At 31.8% G+C, this 20,842-nt stretch overlaps 3 protein-coding genes across 3 annotated transcripts; all 3 read left to right on the top strand.

Moving 5' to 3' along the window:
• The first annotated feature begins 5,588 nt into the window (after window positions 1-5,588).
• Window positions 5,589-6,316, top strand: LOC129912333 (pupal cuticle protein G1A-like). The gene is made up of 2 exons (XM_055990546.1): window positions 5,589-5,694; window positions 5,763-6,316. Exons 1-2 carry the CDS (start codon window positions 5,683-5,685, stop codon window positions 6,171-6,173), a joined length of 423 nt encoding a protein of 140 aa, XP_055846521.1. The 5' UTR covers window positions 5,589-5,682; the 3' UTR covers window positions 6,174-6,316.
• An 8,494-nt stretch (window positions 6,317-14,810) lies between these two features.
• On the top strand, window positions 14,811-15,234 carry LOC129909338 (retinin-like). The gene is made up of 2 exons (XM_055986424.1): window positions 14,811-14,822; window positions 14,887-15,234. Exons 1-2 carry the CDS (start codon window positions 14,811-14,813, stop codon window positions 15,232-15,234), a joined length of 360 nt encoding a protein of 119 aa, XP_055842399.1.
• Window positions 15,235-20,160: 4,926 nt separating this feature from the next.
• LOC129909337 (uncharacterized) lies at window positions 20,161-20,569 on the top strand. The gene is made up of 2 exons (XM_055986423.1): window positions 20,161-20,172; window positions 20,234-20,569. The coding sequence occupies exons 1-2, from the start codon at window positions 20,161-20,163 to the stop codon at window positions 20,567-20,569; spliced, it is 348 nt and encodes a 115-aa protein (XP_055842398.1).
• Window positions 20,570-20,842: the final 273 nt, after the last annotated feature.

The following is a 20,842-nucleotide window of genomic DNA, read 5'->3' as shown; positions in this document are numbered from 1 at the left end:
AAAAATGTATACATAATTTATAAAAATATGGCTATTTTGGTAACGATCAAAACTTTAGACTGTTTTTGTTACTTTTCGAGTTTTTAGTTGGTTACTTGAAAAGCAAGCCGATTGTCAAAATTTTTAGTAAGAAACCTTTTGCAGATAATTACATTTCCTATCGATATGGACTCTTATAAAAAATTTTAAAATTAAAATATTATTAAAAAACTAATAATAAACTATCAAAAAATAAGAGAAAAACTACATTTTCAACGTTTTTACTAAATATGTAGTTTAATTTTACGCTTTGAGCATTAATAAATATTGAGCATGTGAAGGAGAAAATTAGATACTTTATGTTTTTTGGTCTTTCTGAACCAATTTTCTTTGACATATTTTACAAGTGGCAGTTAGTAGTTTTTAATTTTTTTTTATCGTTAGTGATTTAACCTCTGTTTTCGGGGAAAAAACTAATATTATATAGTTTATGCTTAATCCCAAAACTATTTTTTAATTTAATTAAATATTGCAAATAAATATAATTTAACTATTTGTAAAATATATTTATTTTGAAGTGAAATCTTCTTTAGTATCGTAGTGATTTGAAACACTATGAAACGGAAAAGCGACAGGAAAAATTAATTGATTATAACTTTTTTGTTTTGATAGATACATAGGTAAATGAATAGATATACTGTACTCAAGTAGCACAAAAATCTAAAATACACCAAAATATTTGGTGTATTTTTTGCACTTTCGTGATATACATTTTTAATATAAAAAATACACCATTTTCTCGTATATAATAAACTCCGGTGGTTAAAAAAATATACCGATTTTTGTGTATAAATGGCGCTAGTGGTATATTAAATGATCTGGTTTTTGGTGAAAATTATCTCTTTGAAATTGAAAAAATACACAATAAATCTATATATAAAATACACCATTTAAATTATTCTGATTTAAAATTTGAGCCAAAGTTTATTTTTTACCTCAAACAGTTTGATGAATTCTAATTCAAACCATTTCTTATGAAATAAATGAAAACGAATTTTTATTCACTTTCATAATATTGCCATAAGAAACTAATGGTTAAATATGAATTTGTTTGCCAAATTCTAAAACGAAACACATTTTGTCTACTAATTTTAGATTCTACCCCCTCTAAAATCGATCGCCTCAAAAATGTCAGTGAATTAATGATTTTTTTTTTCGATTTTAAAAATCAGTTTTTCAAAAATTATAATTTTTTTGTTGTTTTTACATTTTTTTAGAAGAGTTCTTTTATAATATAATATACCGAATCGAAAAAACCAAGAATGCGGGGTAATTAGGTCGATAAATATACTATTATAGTAAAATAATTAGTCGCTGTCTTCTTTTTTTAAATGGCGGCCATTGAAAAATATGTCGTCTCCCACTTTTGCATTCTGGTGAATTTTATGTCCACAGGGTGTACTTCCTACACCAAAGAGTGTGTACAAAATATACCGTTTTGGTTGATTTCAGAATCGAATAATTTTATGCACCATTAATGGTATATTATAAAAACAACTGAATATAGGTGTATTTTTTGCACTGAATCTTAAAAAAATGTTTAAATTTTTTACAGAAAAGACAGTGGTATAATTTTTATACCAATAATTTTGAGAAATACACCATATTTTTTCAATTTCCTCAATTTTACACCAAAATTATTGAATTTACACCAATTTATACACCAGTGTGCTACTTGAGTAGACAGGTTATTAAATAAACTATAATTGTGCAAAATTTCAATTAATTTAATATTCAAAATTCTGAGATAACGGTGAAAATGTGTTCTTTTTCTAAACACGTAATATCTTTTCATCTAGAGCACATAAATTTATGATTTAAATTTAATACGCATGCTGATAATATTTCCTTTCATTTGATATATCAAACATAACGGTACGTGCTCTACAAGTTCTACAGTCTTCAATTGAAAAACTTGAAAAATACCTCAAAACACCAGAAATTTCGACATGGTTGGCTTTAAAAAATTCTAACTTTCTTTTTAGGCATGGTAAAAATACGATTCAAGCTACATACAAAAGGTGAAATAATGAGCTTTCAGATGATATAAAATTTATTATAGGTTTTTATATAAGAAAAATCGATTTGAAGGTGATGGAATAAAAGTTAGGTTTTTTCGATTTTTGTTCAAGAACAATGATTTTTTAAGGTTTCACTTCTACCACGAAATTCACACATGATTTTTTTTATACATACTATCTTCAGTTTTATATTTTAAATTTATGAAAAAAAAATTAAATAACAAATGCATACAAAATACAATAACCCTGCTCACTATTTGTTAAAATATGCGTTAAAGGAAAATGGTTCAAAAAGACCAAGTAAAAGAAAATTTTGAAAGTCCATATATATTATCCAATTTTAGCCGAAGTACGTTAGAAAATAATAGTGTCTATTTTGACCGTTTACCAGTGTTATATAACAAAATTTTGGGCGTTGGAACCGTTTGCAGAGTTCCCTCTTTACACTTCAGAAAAAAAGCTCGAGAACGTCTTATCAGGAACCTACTTATTGGATACTGTAATTGATGGAAATTTGTCAATGCAAATGACCTCCAACTCATGGTCTATAGGGAGATAAATCCTTTAGTTTAATTTCAACTATAACAATGGTTAATTGTATTGATAAGCAACAAAATCAAAACTTACTATGGCCATTCATAAGATCCAGTTTAAGCTTTATAAAAATAACAATATTTTATCCAAATGAACCAAATTTATCAAGTTGTATGGCCGTGAAAAAATAAAAAAACTGAAGTGACTTGAAGTTTAAATTGATATCACTCTTTGTTATAATTGATTTGAGTTAACAACAAAAAAACGTGTTGATGGCTTTATTATATCCCTTCATTGGCAATTTGACATTCATTACAATTAAAATAATAGGTTTTTTATATATTATTTTAAATGAGGTCTAAATTGCGTATAGCTACCTACATCAATGCACAATATACAGCGATGTCTTAATTCAAGATAAACTCACTTAAGTGGAAAATGGATTGATGACCATTCAATTAGTTTAATATTTACTTGCTTGTGTAGGATATAGTGAATTGTTAACTTAATTAGCAAGTTGATTTGAAAGGTACTCTGGGGAATAAAAATTGGTGTGGGTTAGTAGTTACATGCATATAATGCAGGGTTTTATTGTTTTAGAAAGTGCATTATTTGCTTGAAAGTTGTTGAGGTTTTTGGTGATTTATGGGAAAGCCCTGGGAGTGGTTTTTATTTTTACAGACTATGCAATTATTTAATTAACTAGTGGATAAAATTGAGGGAAAGGTAAGGCAAAAATATAAAGGTCTCTATTTTGAAATGATTTTTGTTCTTAATGAAATCAAAATGCAAGAATAAAATGTTTTTTTTTTTCAGTTTATTTTTTGATGCATTTTTGATAAAAATGTTTGAATTTAAGGAAAATAATATAAAAAAAATAACATAATTTTTTGTTTTTTCAAAAAATTTGTTTTTCTTTTTTAATTTATCCAAAATATAAGGAACAATTTTTGAAATTTTAAACACTATTCTGGCGGAAGTTTACATAAATGTTTAATTTGTTTTGGAGTTATTTGAAAAAATGTCAAAGTTTCTGAATTTGTGTTTCTTAATTTTTAAAAATTATTTTCCCCCCATAAATGCCTAAAAGACGCCTGAAACTGAAAAAAAAATTTGTTTTTTCATGAAAAAACATGAAAACGCCTCGATGGATTGAATCGAAACTTTGTAGGTTTTTTGTGGCCATATACAGGGTTTCCACGTATTTCTTACTAAGCGCCTGATTATCCCAAAAGCTTTTTTTTTAATCACTCGCAATGTAAAGAAAAACAAATCGTACATGATTTTTGTGGAAAATTTATTCAAGATTTCAAAACCATCCTAAATTTTCTTGTGCAATCAGTGCAGCGGTTACTGAGATATTGATGGTTTTGGACAAAAAGATCATTTTCCATTCAAATTTCGATATCTCAACAAGAAGTGGTCGTATTCAACTTGAAAAAAGCAAATTTTATCTGAAAAAAAAAAACAAGCTATCCGATCTCTTTAAAGGTTATAATGTTGGTAAAAATTTGTTCAAGATCGTAAAACCAAAAAAGAACCGAATTAAAGCTTTTTGTACTAAATCAATAATAAAATTTATTTTCCATCCTTTTTTTTATAAACAATTTTAAGGCCATTGACTTGTAGGAAAATAATTATTATATTTGACTTAGTTGCAGTTAGGGAGCAAAAATCTGCTTTAGTACGTTGTAATTAAGACCCGGTAAATATCTTGAGTTCAAACTTTTTAAGACATGTTACCTATTAAGTATTAAGGAAAAAAAAAAATTAACCATAGGTGGCTTGGATACTGAATTATTTAACATTTTTTTTTATGAATGAAATATACGATAAAATCTATAAACCTACTCAAATGTTAAACGTCACATCGACAATCATTAAACCAAACCGGAGGCTTGCGAACTTCATGCGTTCAATATACTCTCATATGCCATATTTATACATAGGGTAAATTAGGGCATTATGGCATACCTAAGCACAAACTCAAATAACTTTACTACGGACTACAATTTTTACTTCAATCATTTTTTTTAATTAAATTTTATAAAAACGTAACATAAATAAATTATTTAAGAATAAAAATTCAAGCTTTTTAACAAAAAATAAATTAAATTAAAAATAGTCCAAAAAAAACCATATTGCCCTATGTACGGGCAATATGGCGAACCCCATTTACTTCGGAACCCTTTACTTTTTTTACGTATATTCAGCATTTCTGAAATATAATTGTAAATAAGTTTCATAAAATTAACGTTAAATTGAGGTTATTTTCAAATTTAAAAAAATGCAGAGTTACTTTTGAAATTAGTTTTACATAAGGGCATTATGGCGCAGTCGGGTATAATATAGAGCCATAATGCCCTTATTACATCTGCGCCATATTGCAAAATATGCACCTATTCACAAAACTCCAAAAACTAAACACAATTCTTACTTCATTTAAAATATAAAAAGTGATATAACCAAACCAAAACTGTACTCTGCATTTCACTCTTTACAACAAACACGTGTACTGTATACTTACCGAGATACACACAAACAAAAACAAAGCGATATTATATAGGAACCCAGAACCGGTATATTTTTTTTGTTTTCTTTTTTGTTTGGCACAAAAATAATAGCAATGACCTGCGGTCCTCACAAGGCTAGTGTTCGACGAAGGCCAAAGTTTCTGCATTGGTTTTATTTAAATGCGAGTATTGGAAGTATGGTAGTTGAGAGGTGCGCCATAATGCCCGGTGCGCCATAATGCCCGAAGTTACCCTACACTACACATGTCAAAGAAAAATGAGAAAAAAATAATAAATCATGGTCAATTGATATACTTATTCACAACAATCCACGCCCCATAACCAGAAACACCAAATCTTGTTTTTTTTTTTTTGTCAAATACAAAAGCAATTGTAGATTTCAACACAAGACTTCATAGACAGTAATGAGATTATGTAAAGTACGCAAGCGTAAGTACTTAACTCAGGGGTCTTTTTTTTGTATAAATAGCAACATTTCTCAAGAAATTGGTATCAGTTCATTCTCTTTGAATTTCAAGTCAACACAGACCTCCTTTTCAAAAAAATCAATCAAAATGTTCAAGTTGGTAAGTTTTGCCTACAAAATATCCCACCTTAACACAATTTTGACAATTTCATCTTACTTTAATTTTAGGTGGTGTTGTCTGTTCTCCTTGCTGTAGCTGCTGCCCGTCCAGGACTCATTGGATCCCCAGTTGTATACTCTTCTCCAATTGTCCAAGAACATGGTGTAGCTCATGTCGGTAACGTGGTCAAGAGTGTCCCAACTGCTGTCTCCCATCAAAGCTCAACTGTTGTCCACAACTCAGCCAATGTTGTTGAACCAATTGTTGCCCCAGTTGTCAAGACCTACGCTGCTGCTCCAGTCCATGCTCCATTGGTCCAAACCTATGCTGCTGCTGCCCCAGTTGTGAGCTCTTATTCTGCTGTTGCTCCAGCACACATCAGTTATGCCGCTGCTCCAGCTCATATCAGCTATGCCGCTGCTCCAGCTCACATCAGTTACGCTGCTGCTGCTCCAGTTGCATACGCCAGCGCATGGTAATTCCAATAATGTTCCTGATCGGGTAGTTGGACATGAAATCTACTTCCCTTTTACCCAATATTCCTACAAGCATTATGTACATAATAAAACCGTATCTTAGCTGCAATGATTTAAATAAAAACCAGAACTGTCTCCAATAAAATTTTGATGCTAATTATACCTATTCTGTGTATTTCCGGCTTTTTATTCTAATGACTTTTCGATTTGAATAGGTAGTTGAGACGGTGAAAATAAAAAAAGACTTATTGGTGTTAGCCTTCAATTGTAGTACTGTAGCACTTGCGATACGGAATTACAATTCGTGATTAGAACAAAGAAAAAAAAAAATTCATTGTGAATGCGTAGGTACATTTTAAGAACAACGACGCGGATGTAAATTCTTTGTCGAATACGACAATTTTTTATAATTCGGTTGGTAGATATAATATGAACATATTTTTAGTAGCTATCTATATTAGCTAATTTAAAAGCCAACAATTGACAATTGTATCTTTTTTTTTTAAGAACGGCTACTAGATAAAAAGACATATTTCAAAATAAAGTTCGTTTGTCAACTCTTTTGTTTGAAAAAAAGCGAGCGAATACATTATCAATGTGTAAGCAAAATAATGAATTTACATTGTTAAGCATAACTTGGTACATTGGTTTGTATTTGTTAAAAAATTTAAACAATTGAAAAATATATAGAGAATTACTGTTGACTTCCGTAAGTGTATAAGACAAATAATTACGGAATGTGTTTGGGTAAGAAGATTAAATTGATTTTTTTTATCGTGGTACATATTGCTTCCATATTGATTTTTTCTGATCAAAAAAATTGAGGAAGTGCAAATAAAAAGTCTATTTTATTATAATATTTTATTATTTACCATTTTAATGTTTGATGACCGATCATTTTAAAAGAAATAACACGTAGGCCATGTTTTAAATTGGAATTTTAAAAAATAACACTTACACCATGTTTTAAATTGGCATTACATTTTTTTTTTTTCCAAACTTTAATTTATCAAATGTCGTAATGGTTAGTTTTACTGTCAAGAGATTTTATCTTTAAATTCAGCATCTATCAGGCGGACAAGTTTTCATGCAACAATCATAAATAACGGTACCTCTCATAGAACGGTTTTTTAATTTCTGATTATCTCTCAAATGACTATAGTTCAATTTTAATGAAATCTATTTTACAACTACATTTAACCCTCTGTCGGCACACGGGAGCAATTTGGCAGGACAAAAATAAAAAAAATTGCGATTTTTCAAAAAAAGTTCTAGCGACATGAAAAAGTATAAACCAAATTCGCACCTGTGTGCCTATCGCGTCACAAAAAAGAGGTTTGCCTACAGAGGGTTAATAAAGCAAAATGAAAGTTTTCAAAAAAAAAAAATATTTTTAGATTAAAATAAATAAATATTTTTTTTTTTTTTTTTTGAAAAATCAATTTTTGGAAAAGGCGATATTGATTTTTTTTTTCAATTTTGGACACATATGTATAATAATAATTTTTATTAAAAAAACAAAACCGACTTCTATGGATCGTAATATGGGATTTATAGTTTTTCATGGATTCTATATTCCGAACGTTCAGTTCAAAGCGATGAGGTAACAAACATAAAAAAAATACTGACGTATTGACAATCTTCTCCTTTTTGGAAGTCGGTTGAAAACTACTTTAAATTCATTTTTAAAATGAAAAAAAAAAAAAAAATAAACGAATTAAAGCGTCAAATTTTATTTTAGAGGTTTTTAAATTGAGTTAAAAAAAAAAAAAACAATTTTGTATGACTCCAAGATTAAAAAAATGTTTTATTCATATTAATGTTTAGAAAACAAACGAGTTTCACATTTTTTTAATATAACATCATTGAACATTTTGTTAAAAAAAATTAATTTAAAAGAAAAGCAACTAACTTTATATTAATATTATTAATATTAGTTGAGTGGTTTAAAACATTAATTTAATATTAACAAACAGCCGTTTATAGTGAATGTTGAAAATAAAAATCCACCATCAAGAAAATATAAATGATTTTTCTTACTGAAATCTTTGTTTATATCTAAAATGCTCTTCGTAAATGGAAGTTCACCTTTAACTTTGATATTAAAAGACTTCCTTAAACCAGCCTGTGCAATTTTCAAAAAATTGTTTATACAAAATTAATTTCTATTCGTAGCCAAAAACTTAAAATATTAACGCCCTTTTTCCCAAGATAAAAGCCAAATCACAAATGCAATTGTTATTTTTAGCTTTGAAATAAAGACAAATTTATCAATTCCTGTTCTGTTATATTTAAAAGTATCAAAGAATAAGAATTCAAAATGGTGAAATTTAATTATATTGAAAAAAAAAAAAAAAAATCATCATTGTAAGTAAATAAAGATATAAGACACCATTAATATTATTATATTTGGTTCATTGGACCACTTCATATAAAGAAAGGTTTGAAAAGGTTGACTACCGGACAACTTTACGTCTTATAGTTCGTCCAATAATAAAAACCCAGTCAACTGTTTTCCAACAGATCACAAGCTAAATGATGGTTTAATAGTTATCAATTTACATATTCAAGACTTGCTACTCATATAAAATTATTAAAGTGAATAAATTTAAATTTCATTCGTTGACCATTCTTCTCGAAAAATGTAATTATAATTTTCTTTTCATAAAACCAGGAAATCATTTTATGAACAAAACAAAAGAATCAATTATGACATTGAATAAAATGACAATAAAAGAATAAAAACAAAACAAATTATTAATTTTTTTATGAACCGAAGAGAAGATCTTCATAAATTTAACAGAAAGCCATAAAGCAAAATCCAAAAGAATATTCATAAATCTTCAACTTTTTTTTTTTAACTGCAACCAACAGGTGAGAATTTAATTCTTACCAACTAGTTGTGGCGGTGTAGGTCAATAATGACGAAGCAGCAACATGTAATAGGGCAGCAGCAGTAGCAGCGTATGTAAGAGGCGCGGCATAAGTCAGTGGAACCGAATGAGCAATAACTGGACCAGCTGAGTAGGTTTGGACAAGAGGTGCGCCAGCAGCAGCATAAGTCTTAACCACTTGGGCAACGATCGGTTGCACAATTGACCTTGACCATGAACGATAGTCTGACTTTGGTTTGATACAGCTGTTGGTACACTCTTGACCACTCAACCAACATTGGCGAGAACTGATTCTTGAACACAGAAAAAATCGAATATAAGAAAAAAATAGATTTGGAAGCAAATAACTTAGCAACCAGACCTTAAGGAAACTTTTGGTTTTCAGTTATGAAAAGAGGTTAAAAAGACCTTTCTTTTGATGTCTCACTCTTTGAATTTGGAGGAAGTTTTGTAAAATGTATTTTTTTTTGTCAAGGGGTTAACCTTGATTTTTTCTCGAAAATCCAAAAAAAAATTATAGTTTTTTTTTTTAACGTGAATGCATAGGCGTGTTGACTGTGAACTCATATCTGTAAACCAAAACTTGTGTCGAGACTTTAGTCTGCAGATATCTGCCTTCGAACGTCCACATAGGACAAAATATGACCCATGAGATAAAAAAAAACGTGCCAGGGGACAATAAATAGCCCATGAGACATAAAACGCTATTTGGGATAAGAATTCCCATTGGGACAAAAAAATCCCATGGGACAAAAAATTCTCTCTGTGATAAAATTCCAAATTCAAAAAAAAAAAAAAAACAAAAAATGAGATAAAAAATGCGACATGGACAAAAATGCTCTTTCGCATAAAAATGCCCCCTGGGACTAACGAAAAATGCCCCTGAGAAAAAAAAAAAAAAAAGAGTGTGTGTACACATGTACACGCGACTGAAGTTATACTTCTCATTCAGTATATGTAAATGAATTTCATTTGATATTTTTTATTTCTATTATTAAATTAATTAATCGACACTTCGTTTTTTTACAATTTTATCAAGTGAACAATAAATTAATTTTTTCATCCTCCTTGCGTCCATGTAGTTTTCAATTTATTCTGTGAAATTTACTCATGTTGTGCGGTTCAGAACGTACGGTATATGCTTAACGAAAGTAAATGAATTGCGCATAAAATGTGCGATATGGTAATTTTATGAGAATTGTGTGTGCTTCAGCACTAGTAGTAGCAATATGGAACTTGCAGGGTTGCTACAAAGCTCAAAAGTTATCTGAGCTCAGCTCACAGCTCAGCTCAAATTTTGAGCTAGCTCACTTTTGAGCTATGTACCATAGCTCAGCTCATTTGAGCTGAGCTGAAAGTGAGCTGAGCTGATGGTTGAGCTGAGCTGTCGGTGAGCTGAGCTGAGCTGAGCTGTTGGGTGAGCTAAGGTAAAATGAGCTGAGCTGAGCTGTGATGGATGAGAGGATACATTGATTTTTATTTGGAAAGTATAATGACATATGAAGATATTTTAAACTTTTATAAAACACCATAGCCTAGGATGTTTGGTTCTAGTTATTAATGGAATTATTTTAACACATGGATATTTTTATAAATAAAACCGATAATTTTTCGTGATCTTTTCTCTTGGTTTTTTAATAGTAAATATATTTCTATTTTTTTAGTAAAATATTTCTTTTTTTATCATAAAAAAAATTCCGGTACAATCCGGTTTTTCGACTTTTTTCAAAATTCCGGGAAAATCGCGTTTGAAAGTTGGTTTCAATTTATTTTGTGGAAAAATCCCCGAGTCTTTGAACGCTTCTGGAAGCTAAACCGCTTGAGAGCAATTTTTGGGAGTGATGCCAAATGATAGCTTGTGTCATGGGCCTACGCTTTGCACATTGTCAGATTTTTAAAAAATCGCCTTCCATGTTAAACCGCCACATCATGCCTATTTTTTCAGAATCGTGCCTATTATTTTTTTACTTTTAAGTTCTCCCGGTTTGAGAACGCGTGGACCTACAGGGATGAGAGTTGTACCCAAATGTAGGTTAGATTCCCCGCTACCTTTTGGCATCAAACAATTTTTTTCATTTTCTTCAAAATTCCGAGATATAGGCGTTGGAAGTTGGGGGCGCGAAAAAACTTCTGGGAGCTGAACGCTTTGATCTAGAGACAGGGGAGTGGTGCCATATGAAAGCTTATATTCTCAGCTACCAGATAGTGGTATAATTCGGTTTTTCGATTTTTTTCAAAATTCCGAGAAAATCGCGTTTGAAAGTTGGGGTGAAATTTTTTTTTGAAAAATCCCCGAATCTTTGAACGCTCCTGTAAGCTAAACCGCTTGACAGTAATTTTTGGGAGTGATTCCAAATGATAGCTTGTGTCATGGGCCTACGCTTTGCACATTGTCAGATTTTTAAAAAATCGCCTTCCATGTTAAACCGCCACATCATGCCTATTTTTTCAGAATCGTGCCTATTTTTTTTTTACTTTTAAGTTCTCCCGGTTTGAGAACGCGTGGACCTACAGGGATGAGAGTTGTACCCAAATGTAGGTTAGATTCCCCGCTACCTTTTGGCATCAAACAATTTTTTTCATTTTCTTCAAAATTCCGAGATATAGGCGTTGGAAGTTGGGGGCGCGAAAAAACTTCTGGGAGCTGAACGCTTTGATCTAGAGACAGGGGAGTGGTGCCATATGAAAGCTTATATTCTCAGCTACCAGATAGTGGTATAATTCGGTTTTTCGATTTTTTTCAAAATTCCGAGAAAATCGCGTTTGAAAGTTGGGGTGAAATTTTTTTTTGAAAAATCCCCGAATCTTTGAACGCTCCTGTAAGCTAAACCGCTTGACAGTAATTTTTGGGAGTGATGCCAAATGATAGCTTGTGTCATGGGCCTACGCTTTGCACATTGTCAGATTTTTAAAAAATCGCCTTCCATGTTAAACCGCCACATCATGCCTATTTTTTCAGAATCGTGCCTATTTTTTTTTTTCTTTTAAGTTCTCCCGGTTTGAGAACGCGTGGACCTACAGGGATGGGAGTTGTACCCAAATGTAGATTAGAGTCCCCGCTACCTTTTGGCATCAAAAATTTTATTTTCATTTTCTTAAAAATTCCGCGATATAGGCGTCGGAACGCTTTGATCTAGAGAGAGGAAAGGGGTGCCATATGAAAGCTTATATTCTCAGCTACCCGATAGTGGTATAATCCGGTTTTTCGATTTTTTTTCACAATTCCGAGAAAATGGCGTTTGAAAGTTGGGGTAAATTTTTTTTTTGAAAAATCCCCGAATCTTTGAACGCTCCTGGAAGCTAAACCGCTTTAGAGCAATTTTTGGGAGTGATGCCAAATGATAGCTTGTGTCATGGGCCTACGCTTTGCACATTGTCAGATTTTTAAAAAATCGCCTTCCATGTTAAACCGCCACATCATGCCTATTTTTTCAGAATCGTGCCTATTTTTTTTTTACTTTTAAGTTCTTCCCGTTTGAGAACGCGTGGACCTACAGGGATGAGAGTTGTACCCAAATGTAGGTTAGATTCCCCGCTACCTTTTGGCATCAAAAAATTTTTTTTCATTTTCTTCAAAATTCCGAGATATAGGCGTTGGAAGTTGGGGGCGCTCACTTTCAGCTCAGCTCAAATGAGCTGAGCTATGGTACCTAGCTCAAATTTGAGCTGAGCTGAAATGTGAGCTTTATGCAACCCTGGCAACTTGCCACAAGCAACTTGCGACACGCAACTTGCCACATACAACTTGCCACATACAACTTGCCACATGCAACTTGCCACATACAACTTGCCACGTGCAACTTGCCACATGAAACATGTAACTTGCAACTTGTTGTGTGTTTTATGTTTGCCGTACTGCGGCGTACTGCATTTTTAAAGTACTGCCTACTCTAAAGGTGAAACGACAGCCCTGCTACCCAGGGTGATCGCGTCATAATCCCTTTGACATTCTTGTCAAAAAGTGCATTTTCATACCCACCCTCCCATAAGAAGTATAACTTAAAAAAAAACTTCATGGGAGAAAAAATGCGACAGGTCCCATGCTTCATGGCCCATGACACTAAAAATGCTCTCTGATAGGTTAAAAACGCTAAATGGGAAAAAATGAGACAAAAATCTAACATGGGAAAAAAAAGGGAAATGGGACCAAACATTCTTCTTGGCATTAAAATTATATAAAAAAAAGCCCAATGGAAAAGAAATACGGCATGGGACTAAAAATGGGTTACGAGATAAAATGTGCCTCATTGGACTAAAAATGAGTCATTGTACAAAAAATGTCCCATGATACAGAAATTTTACATTGGGACAGAAACAATTCATAAGATAAAAAATGCCCCAGGCATAAAAATGTTTCAAACCATAAATATGTCCAATGGCATAAAAATTTAAAAATGGACAAAAAATGTTGCATCAAAAAAAAAAAAATACTCATTGCAAAAATGCGCCATAGTAAAAAGAGGGTGTTTTTAGAAACGTCTTGTCTGATGCCTAACTAAGGCAGAACTCACGAAGAAATTTACTTGGTTCTTGATTGGATGTTTTTTTATTGTTAATAATTGTTAGTATTGAAAAAAAAAATGGAAAGTAAAAATGTTAATTAGGGTGGTGCAAAAAATGTTTCATTTTTCTTATTAGGATATTTTTCGTATTAGTTTTAAACAAATGTTATCTTCTACAGTTGCTTGTGAAACAAAAAAAAAAAAAAAAAATCAACATGGTTATTAATTTAACCAAATTATGGAAAAAAAATGCCATTAGGGTGGGTCAAATTTTTTTTTTTTTATTACCTAATTGAAAAAAAAAAAAAATGATTTTCACTATAGAGAAAGTTTGTAAAACGTTGTTTTTGAAATAATGTAAAATTGAATGCTTTTGCATTAAGGGGCTCAGAAAAATGCTATTTTTGTACCTTTACTCTTGAAATTCAATCAAAATCGATTTATTTAATTTGATTTAAATTTTATATTACTACCCAAAATCGCAATTTTTAAACTTTCTCTGCACTAAAACTATTTTTTTTTGTTTCAAATACGAAAAAAACACCTGATTTTTTGTTTTACTCATTTTGCAAAGAACAATAAAATCTGGCTTATTACAGCTGGAGGTTATATTCGAAAATTAAGTAAACTTCTTCACCGCAATTATACCTTCTACCATGTGTGTCCAATCTTCGTCTAAATATAGCTTCTGCCATCCATAATGTTATTTGTTGGTCAAACCCAAAAAATGGTTGTGGGTTACACAAAAGATTTCTTACCACAAAATGCCACACAATAAAAAATAAAACTCGACCATTTTCAGGGTTACAATCACAATTCACACAAAAATTAACTGACTTTTGATGATATTGAATTGAAAGTAATTTCGTTGGTAATAAAAATAATAATTAATTTTAATTGGATAGAGTGAGAGGCTTTACTCGATGGCTATGGTATGTATAATATGTTTTAAACTTGGAGCTACTCATGCGGATCGCCTTTGACCACAGATTGTTTCGATAATACCCAAGGCATGCAGAGAACGGAACAGATTACACACAAACTAAAGCCCCTCTCTGATGCATTATTATGAGTTTGGTCTTGATAATATGCCTATACAAATTCGAGCTTTGAAATGAATTAATTTGCTTTTGATTAGGCTTTAACTTTAGTATAAAAGAAGTTGTGTTCTTTGATCAAGACATTCAGTTCGTTAGTTCTTCAAACAATACAGACCTTTTTTTTACAAAACAAACAAAACCAAAATGTTCAAATTGGTAAAGAACATCTTTTGGCGTATTTTTGGAATTGTCTGTAATTTCTTGTTTTTAATTTTTATAGGTGGTATTGTCTGCTCTTCTTGCTGTAGCTGCTGCTCGTCCCGGTCTATTACATTCATCCCCAGTTGTGTATTCATCACCTCTCGTCCATGAACATGGTCTAGCTAGTGTTGGAACAATTGTCAAAACTATCCCAACTGCTGTATCACATCAAAGCTCATCGGTTGTTCATAGTTCCGGACATATTGTTCAACCAATTGTTGCTCCAGTTTTGAAGACCTATTCAGCTCCAGTTTTGCACACTTCTTATGTTAGCTCTCCATTGGCTTATTCTGCACCACATTTGTCTTATGCTTCATCTCCACTTCATTATGCATCTCCTTATGGATACGCCTCAGGGGGATGGTAAATTCTTAAAAAAAAAAAAACGATCGACGACGGATAGTTGGACGGAATGTATATATTATGTAAATAAATAAAAAGAAAAATATTAAAAAAAAATTTGGTTATATTTGCTGAGTCGATCGTAATTATTAAGCATTCAAAAAATATTTAAACTTCATTTGGCGAAAGGGTGTTTTTTTTTTTTTTTTGGGAAATAAGAAAAATCTGTGATATGGTCCCAAAAGATAATTAGTATAAATGCAACCTACTCTTACAAATTTTACCTCAAATGCTATCTTTGTCATGAGAATCACGAATAAAATAAGCCCATAACTTTTTTCTTTAATGTGAAAGGGTGTTTTTTTAAGGGGTAGAAAAAAATATGGGCTTATTGCAAAAACTAAGTAGAAGTAATGGTAGCCTATTGAAATCTAGCAATTAAAAAATATTTGAGATAGGAAGACAGAATTAAAAGTGTCTATAAGAATAACATGAAAAATAAAATGCACGACTGGGTCGCACGTACCTGCTCTTGCAGTTCAAAGTCCTTTTATGTTAGTTTACTATACTTGTAGAATTTAAGAGCTGCCTCTATAAATTTTAAGGAAATTTTGTTGATATTTGGGAAGAGCCGACATTTAGGGAACAAATTTTGTTATATGAAAATTATTTTTGTTATTTGACTTTTTTGAGACTAAAAATTCAATTGCTTTTAATATTGCGTCTGCAAAGTTTAATCAAAATCCTTAGAGCCGTTTTCGAGTAATTAGCTATAACTTAAAAAAAATTGTATTTCTAAGAAAACAAAAACAAAAAACTTTCAGAATTCTATAAAAATCATTAGTACCAAATTTGAAGAAAATTCGTTCACCCGTTTAGATGGTGGAAATTTGTACACAATGGAGCCTCTCGATAGAGAGTAATGATAAAAAAGAGTGTGTGTACACATGTACACGCGACTGAAGTTATACTTCTCATTCAGTATATGTAAATGAATTTCATTTGATATTTTTAACATCTATTATTAAATTAATTAATCCACAATTCGTTTTTTTACATTTTTATCAAGTGAACAATAAATTAATTCTTTCATCCTCCTTGCGTCCATGTAGTTTTCAATTTATTCTGTGAAATTTACTCATGTTGTGCGGTTCAGAACGTACGGTATATGCTCAACGAAAGTAAACAAATTGCGCATAAAATATGCTATATGGTAATTTTATGAGGATTGTGTGTGCTTCAGCATTAGTAGTAGCAATATGCAACTTGCAGGGTTGCTATAAAGCTCAAAAGTGAGCTGAGCTCAGCTCGCTAGCTTGAGCTAGCTCACTTTTGAGCTATGTACCATAGCTCAGCTCATTTGAGCTGAGCTGATAGTTGAGCTGAGCTGTTGGGTGAGCTAACGTAAAGTAAGCTGAGCTGAGCTGTGATGGGTGAGAGGATACATTGATTTTTATTTGGAAAGTATAATGAAATATGAAGATATTTTAAACTTTTATAAAACACCATAGCTTAAGATGTTTGGTTCTAGTTATTAATGGAATTATTTTAACACATGGATATTTTTAAAAATAAGACAGATAATTTTTCGTGATCTTTTCTCTTGGTTTTTTTAATAGTAAATATATTTCTATTTTTTTAGTAAAATATTTCTTTTTTTATCATAAAAAAAAATTCCGGTACAATCCGGTTTTTCGATTTTTTTCAAAATTCCGAGAAAATCACGTTTGAAAGTTGGGGTAAAATTTTTTTTCGAAAAATCCCAGTATCTTTGAACGCTCCTGGAAGCTAAACCGCTTCAGAGCAATTTTTAGGAGTGATGCTAAATGATAGCTTGTGTCATGGGCCTACGCTTTGCACATTGTCAGATTTTTAAAAAATCGCCTTCCATGTTAAACCGCCACATCATGCCTATTTTTTCACAATCGTGCCAATTTTTTTTTTTACTTTTAAGCTCTCCCGGTTTGAGAACGCGTGGACCTACAGGGATGGGAGTTGAACCCAAATGTAGGCTAGAGTCCCCGCTACCTTTTGGCATCAAAACATTTTTTTCACTTTCTTCAAAATTCCGATATATAGGCGTTGGAAGTTGGGGCGCTCACTTTCAGCTCAGCTCAAATGAGCTAAGCTATGGTACCTAGCTCAAATTTGAGCTGAGCTGTGAGCTGAGCTGAAAAGTGAGCTTTTTGCAACCCTGGCAACTTGCCACATGCAACTTGCCACATGTAACTTGCCACATGCAACTTGCCACAGGCAACTTGCTACAGGCAACTTGCCACAGGCAACTTGCCACATACAACTTGCCACACGCAACTTGCCACATGCAACTTACCACATACAACTTGCCACATGCAACTTGCCACATGAAACATGTTACTTGCAACGTGTTGTGTGTTTTATGTTTGCCGTACTGCGGCGTACTGCATTTTTAAATACTATAGTACTGCCTACTCTAAAGGTGAAACGACAGCCCTGCTACCCAGGGTGATCGCGTCATAATCCCTTTGACATTCTTGTCAAAAAGTAAATTTTCATACCCACCCTCCCATAAGAAGTATAACTTCAAAAAGGTCATTTTTAAATATTGAATTTAAGGGAAACATTTTTTTCTTGTCTCAAAGTTTACTGTTTTTTGGATAAGGAAATGTAAAAATTTTTTTTTTTGACACTTGTGCTAACTTCACCACACATTCAAAGTCGAAGAAGTTGGCGAAAAAAAAACTTAAGTGAAAATTTTTAAATCTTAATTCATTGTGTGAAAATTTATTTATGTAGTTAAATGCCAAGTGATATTATTGAGAATGGTAAAAATGTGTATTTTAAGTTTCAAAAATATAAAGTTAAAAAAAAAAAATAAATAGGTACACAAATATAAGTTGAATATACTGACTATTTTTTTTATGGTCATATTAAATTTTTGCTTATAAATTCTGTTGATGCAAATATTAAGCAGGTCTGTAAATGGGGCATAATAAACAAAAATCCTTCAAAAATATGAACCTAAAAGCAGAAGTGCTATTTTGCCTCAAATATTTTTGAGAAATTTTGAACTTCAAAAAACGATTTTTTCTGAGAAATTGTTTTTTTTTTTTTGTTTTTATTAAAATAAATTTCAAAACCATTCTTTTTTGATAATCATGCTATATTTTTTTTTTCCATAAGAAGTTTCTGACGGAGAAATTGCGAGACCCATTTTTTCAGACTTCCCCATCATCGTAATGTTAGTTTTGATTAAAACCTCGAATTTTGTTTTCGACATGAAACCAATATTTGCCCTATACAGAGCAAGTAAAAAATAAATTGATGGAGTACCGTAAAATGGGGTTAATTTCCTACAGTTTTTTTTTAGCTTTGTTTTTAATAATAATTTGATTTTTTTTCTTTACTTCTTATTAAGAACGTATCGCTCATTTACTTTCATACTGTCATAACTCAAAAACCTGTTTTTTTCAGGAAACGAGTTTTTGAAATTTAGTATCGATCTATTTTTACCGACTTCCAAAAAGGAGGAGGTATTCAATTTGTCTTTTTTTTTATGTTTGTTACCTCATAACTTTGGACTGAGGGAACCAATTTTGATAATTCTTGTATTGGAAAGCTGGATAACGTTTTAAAGCTATACCTAACAGTTTTTATGCTTTTTTCCCTTTAATGGGCTTTATATAGGGGAAGTGGGAGCAAAACCGCCCCTTTAGTGTTTAACCGTCTTAAAAACCAATAAAAAACATCTTTTAATTAAAATTAAGTGTTATCATTAATTTTGATCTTTTTTGTAGGAAATATCATCATCATCATTAACAAAATCATGAACAAAAGATAATAAGTTTTTAAAAAACATTTAACAAAAAAACAGTCTTGCCCCCATGTGCCCCCTATCAACTCCTATTGACAATAAAGCCGTCCACTTCCCCTTTGATTTGTATGATGTTTTTTTTTTTTTTTTTTTTATTTTTGATAATGTACCTACCTATTATTTTTTTACTTTATAAGGTACTTCATTTCGGTCCTAAACACTCCACTTCAACCCTATCTAGGCATGTTCTATTTGAATTTTAATGAAGAATTTAACTAGATGGTCAGTCCAGAGTGGGTATACCAATGAACGTCTTGAAGATATTTTGAAACCACTGTAGTACACTATGAGCTCGTCCATTACCTTGCATCAAAACAATTTGTGGGTGGACCAATAGGTGTGATTGGCACCATAAACTGACCGTCACGTATCACGCAGGTATGGAAAATCTCACAAACTCCGTACGTTTTGTGAAGTAGACTCCACGGTTATTCAAGCGACAAATTGTTGGCCAAAGCGGAAGAAAAAGTCTATACCTTAACCCTTCTTTCATGTAAATAGGTATAAAGTATAACATCACAGTGAAGATAAAATTATTATAGCTTCGTCATTTTATGCAATGATAGCTATTTAGATCCCAAAAGAGATTCAAACCCCTCCTATACTTTATGACGTAATACTGTTTGTTTATTTTGAGATGAAAACATGGTTGTTAGTCGCTGTCACGGTCCGATTCAACAATCGGAACGAGTCTAACTCCAAGAAACAAGCATTTATGTAAATTTCAGTCAAATTGTGATTTGGAAGCGTTTAGGTCGATAAAGTCCATCATCATGATGAAGCCAAAAAAGTTCCATGTTATTTTGTTATATACAAAATACAAGAAAGAGTTAGAACAACGCAAGGCTGCGGGAAAATCGCAAAACGTTTTGCGAACAACTATGCGTTTATTTTTTTTTTCTTGTCGTATAAGTTAGTCGGATTAAAACTCTGAGTTATTGTCCAATTGTTTGGAAGAATTCATGAGGAAAAATCAACAAAAATTCACTTTGAATTCTTGAGAAGGTGCGGTTAGGTCGCGTCTTATAAAAGAGGTTAGTAGTGGCCAATTTTGGCACAGTTTCGAATCGTGGATTCATAAAGAAACACACTGTGATTATGTTAAGAATTGTGAGTTAGTTAAGAACAAAATTCAAGAACTTTGAATACAAAAAAAAAATCATCCTTTTAGGTCGTTCTCGTCCTGGCAGTTGCGGCCTTTGCATCAGGTCGCCCAAGCTACTTGCATTCTTCTGTGGTTCCTTATGGATATGAAATAGAACCCACTGTTATTGGACATACTTTACATTCTATTCCAACGGCAGTGTCACATCAAAGTCAAACGATTGTACATGAGAAGCGACCATATTTGCGACCAATCGTTGAACATATCTCGGTTCCGGTGGTAAAGACGTATGCTGTACCGGAAATTATTGCATCGCCATACTACAGTGGAGGATACAGTGGTTGGGATAATGGTTATGGGGGATTGAAGACCGCATCATACGGTGGATGGAATCGGTGGTAGATGTTAGATGTGACGAGTAATTCAAATTTTTCGTACAAATTTTGTGATTTAAGTGTGGAATTTTAAAGTGTTTGTATTTTTTTTTTCATAAAAAATATACTCAGTCAATGAATCTTTAAAAAAAATGTAGTTTTTTGTTCTGCTGAAAAAATATTTCATAAATGCTGTAACTGATGTAAAGTTTACCTAATTCTGGCCAATATTTTAAATCCCTTAATAACGCCAAATTCACGTCCTTTCGCTGTTCCACAACACTATGTGTCCTTATCGTGC

This window comes from Episyrphus balteatus, chromosome 2 (assembly GCF_945859705.1).
Source record: "Episyrphus balteatus chromosome 2, idEpiBalt1.1, whole genome shotgun sequence".
Lineage (NCBI taxonomy): Eukaryota > Metazoa > Arthropoda > Insecta > Diptera > Syrphidae > Episyrphus > Episyrphus balteatus.
Note: the sequence above shows the minus strand (reverse complement) of the source record. Positions and strands in the feature narration are given on the sequence as shown.